Source organism: Taurulus bubalis (assembly GCF_910589615.1).
Source record: "Taurulus bubalis genome assembly, chromosome: 4".
Taxonomy (NCBI): Eukaryota; Metazoa; Chordata; class Actinopteri; order Perciformes; family Cottidae; genus Taurulus; species Taurulus bubalis.
The window spans coordinates 14,417,292-14,421,129 of record NC_136592.1 but is presented as its reverse complement, the minus strand read 5'-3'; the positions used below and the strand labels follow the sequence as shown (position 1 = coordinate 14,421,129).

At 40.3% G+C, this 3,838-nt stretch overlaps 1 protein-coding gene across 1 annotated transcript; it reads right to left on the bottom strand.

Annotated features, from left to right (window-relative positions):
• Window positions 1-1,194: 1,194 nt before the first annotated feature.
• LOC306735486 (histamine H2 receptor) lies at window positions 1,195-3,622 on the bottom strand (the record flags this gene model as incomplete). The annotated part of the gene is made up of 2 exons (XM_079216958.1): window positions 1,195-1,490; window positions 2,821-3,622. The coding sequence occupies 2 exons, from the start codon at window positions 3,620-3,622 to the stop codon at window positions 1,195-1,197; spliced, it is 1,098 nt and encodes a 365-aa protein (XP_079073084.1).
• Window positions 3,623-3,838: the final 216 nt, after the last annotated feature.

Genomic DNA, 3,838 nt, shown 5'->3' with positions numbered 1-3,838 from the left:
ATTTCATAGATCATTTATAAACCAATACTTTATTAATTGTTATTTGTTCATTCTTTATAAAATTAGGAATTTAGAATCATAACAAAATGTATACATACAAAAAGGTAAATATTAAGTTAGTTATTGTTTTGCATAATTTTGTGACAGACCTTCCGATGCTTAATACATTTGCATATGCACAAACATGAATGATGAGGGGACCCAAAGGCTAAAATAAGTTGCATAAAATGTTTCTGAATTTCTGGTTATGAATTTGTTTTTGTAAATATTCTTACTCCTGATTAACTTTAAATCTAAATCAATCTTCCCCGTGACTGTTCTGTGGTAGAAGATACTGAGAGGATGATCTTGGACCTAATATCTCAAAATAAACAACCGCAGCCTCAGATGTTACCCAAGTTATCTCTTCCCGTGGTGACCTTTCTACAGTGTACCTGCATAATTAGTTTTCTCCTTGCATATACTTAAATGCCGTGACTTAAAGGTTGACTTCTCCCAGCGGTTATATGCCAAGGTCTTTGACTCACCGTTTAAATTGAAGGAGAGTTTGATGGCTTTAGTCCTTCAAAGCGCCTGTAATTGGATAGTGATGTTAGTTCACAAATGCACCATGTGAATAGAAGTCTATATTTCAGTTTCTTGTGATGATCCAATTGACTAAGATCAAATGTGTGGTGAAATATGTTGACCTAAGCAACAAGTATAAACACAGCGGACACTAATAAAAGATCGGTTCTATAGCTGCATCCAAAATAATGGTAGGCATTTATGGGGCACAGACGTGACTTATAGCTAACTATAAAACAACTAAAAAGGTGGTTTAAGATGCCATCTCCGACAGTTGATCAAATCTTGGCAAGACTGTGTGCATGGGTAAAACAAAAGTTATAAATTGAGCCCGTGTCCCGCTCCACTGAACACTGTTTGATAAAAAAATAAGAAAATATACAATGATTAATAACTCAATGATTTACTCTGTGCAGTGGTTATTTCAAGTACTTGCCATGATAGACTGTCTTAGTGCCAACCTGTCTGCATTGCAATGTGACCCACATCTGACCCTTGATACCTTACTTGGGGATATGCCAAAAATTTGACATCAGTTGACCTGCCCAGCCGGGAAATACAAGACAGCACAGAGGTCACTGACGAGGTCTCTCACCATGCCAGTGGTGCTCTTCTGGGTCAGACATCCTAAGCCAAACTCAACAGGGTACAAGTGGAGGATACACTGGAAGAACGCTCATGGACACTGTTGTTATTATCCAGAATTCCTGACACAAACTGTGTCTTTAAAGTGCTGCAGCATCCAAGGCTGTCAGCCAGTTTGGGGCAGAGGGCCAGAGCCAGCCTCTGAAGTACGAGGTAGAATTTCCTGCGGAAGCTTCGGTTCACCCAGAAGTAGAAGATGCAGTTGAGGAAACCATTGGAAGTTGGCAGCCATACCACTACAAACTCAATCCACTCTGGTGCGCTGCCACCGGAGACTGCTGTGGGGCAGAAAGCATGGCAATGGAGCAAGTATTCACAGCAACCGTTAACAAGACAGCAGCTTCTGACAGAACAGTTTTTTTTTATTTATAAAAGGGTCACAAATAAAGTAAACACAGTTTACCTATAGCTGGTTTTTGATGATGTCTATAAATTGATACATGAAAGTCGTTGCACTGACAGCAATGATATGAATTCACCAACATATTACAGTGTAGATATAAAAGTACACAATTAACTGGTAGATTTGGTGGAGTAGAGGCAACCACTCACTCGCATTTGGAAAGCAAAACACTTTGAAGTTTAAGTTAAGACTGTCAGCTTCATTTTGCAGCGATTTTCATCCATATCAGATGAATTCTTTGGAAAAGGTCTTCACTTCTAAAAATATTCATAGACTCCACATTCAGTCTCGATTACTCCAAGACAGCACGGGGTTGGGGTAAATGAGAAAAAGTCAAAAAAGGCCTGAGTCATAAAACCGGCCATAGGTCAGTATATTCATGTCCATAATTACATAAATAACTTTGACAGCTATTTCTATCAGCACAGTCACAGCTGAAATCGATAGAGAATGTGTAGAAGGGAAATAGCCATTAAATGCATGTTTAATTCATCATTCAGTAGATCTTTAAATATTTCAGAGTTTCCTTAACACCCTGGTTTAACAGACTCTGAATGTTGTCTCTTAGATAAAAACATTTTTTTGACCATAAAACAGCTAAAAGTAAAAAAATCCCACACAATAACACCTCATATCCTACATGTGCTTAAGTAGCCATTGCAGATTTATTTTGCACTTCAGTCATTGTAAAATCAGCTGGGTCGACAACAGGAGTTTTAGTTCTAAACCCCTAAACTGCCCTGTATTATTAAAGAACCTGGCTTCACAGAAAGTGTGTTGCAAGAGCAGTGAATGCCATCTAGTCTAGACATATACCAAAGGGATACAAACATTCTAGAGTGGTCTTCCTCAGATGATTCTGGACCCCTTTGTTTACATTTTGACTGGATTTACTTATTTAATTAAATGTGTGAAAAGAAGTCAAAAAGTGGTAAATGTGCAGACTGGAGCCAAACACAATGTTCTCACAATGAACTATCAGACATCCATTAAGAGAGTAATCCACAGAATTAAGGAAGACAAAATATTATATTATTTTTTGTGTGTGTGTGTGTGTGTGTGTGTGTGTGTGTGTGTGTGTGTGTATATATATATATATATATATATATATATATATATATATATATATATATATATATATATATATATATATAAAAATAATGGCCCTTTCATTTATTTTTTGCACCTCCTGATGTATTGCTTACCATTGTAGATCATAGCCGCCATGCAGGGTGTCCAACAGGTGTAGTAGGCTGCCATCACAGGCACAAGCACTCTGGATGCCACATTGTGTCTCCTGCGATGCGCACAGTCGTATTTGCGCAGTTTCAGTCTCTGTCTCTTTGCCGCGCACCACACTCTCAGGTTTGCATACGTCATGATGATGGAGCAGGGGAAAAATATTAAGCATGTCAAGCTTAGGGAGTATACAGCATTTGTAGAGTAGGATGGATTGCAGACCAGGGATGCAGTTGAAAAATGAACCTCGATGATGCCATCTGGAAATGATATTGGCGACAGTAGAAAGGGAGGGAAGCACCAGGCGAAGGCAATCAGGAGCAGGGTCCTTTTTCTTGTCATCAGAGATGAATATTGCAGCGGATAAAACACTGCAATGTACCTCTCCAGGCTTATCGTGGCCAGTGTATACATGCAGGTGGAGTAGACGGTGGCATTGCAAAAAGCCACGACATGACAAAGAGCATCTGGCCCTTCGGTGTAGTCCTTTAGCAGGCTCACCCAGAGATTCAAGGGCATGACCAGCAGTCCAAACGCAGAGTCTGCAGCAGTGAGAGAGAGGAGAAAGTACCGAGAGTTTCTTGACCAACCAGCCACGGTGGAAGTAATAACCAGGAGAACTGCAATATTTCCCAAAGTTATCATCACGCCAAAAACGATAATAATGCTTACTTTAACGGACCGGTGAGTCAGCTCCTGCAGTCTCTGAGGGTCAACACCTGACAGGTTGGAGTCGGCAGAAGTTGAGAAGTTAGGCGTTAAATACATTTTTCCTCACAGTGGCATGGTCGCGACCAAAACATCAAGCCCGTGAGGCAATTAAGTCCGCTGGAAGACAGTACGCAAAGGTTTGGGGTTACGTCCAAAAGCAGCACTGCAGCTGCTTGTAGCCTTTTACCTCCACAATCAGAGGCACACCTGGTGCAATTAGGGTTGGGCGGTCACAGTCTCCTCCAAACATCCACTGCAACCGTATCAACATTT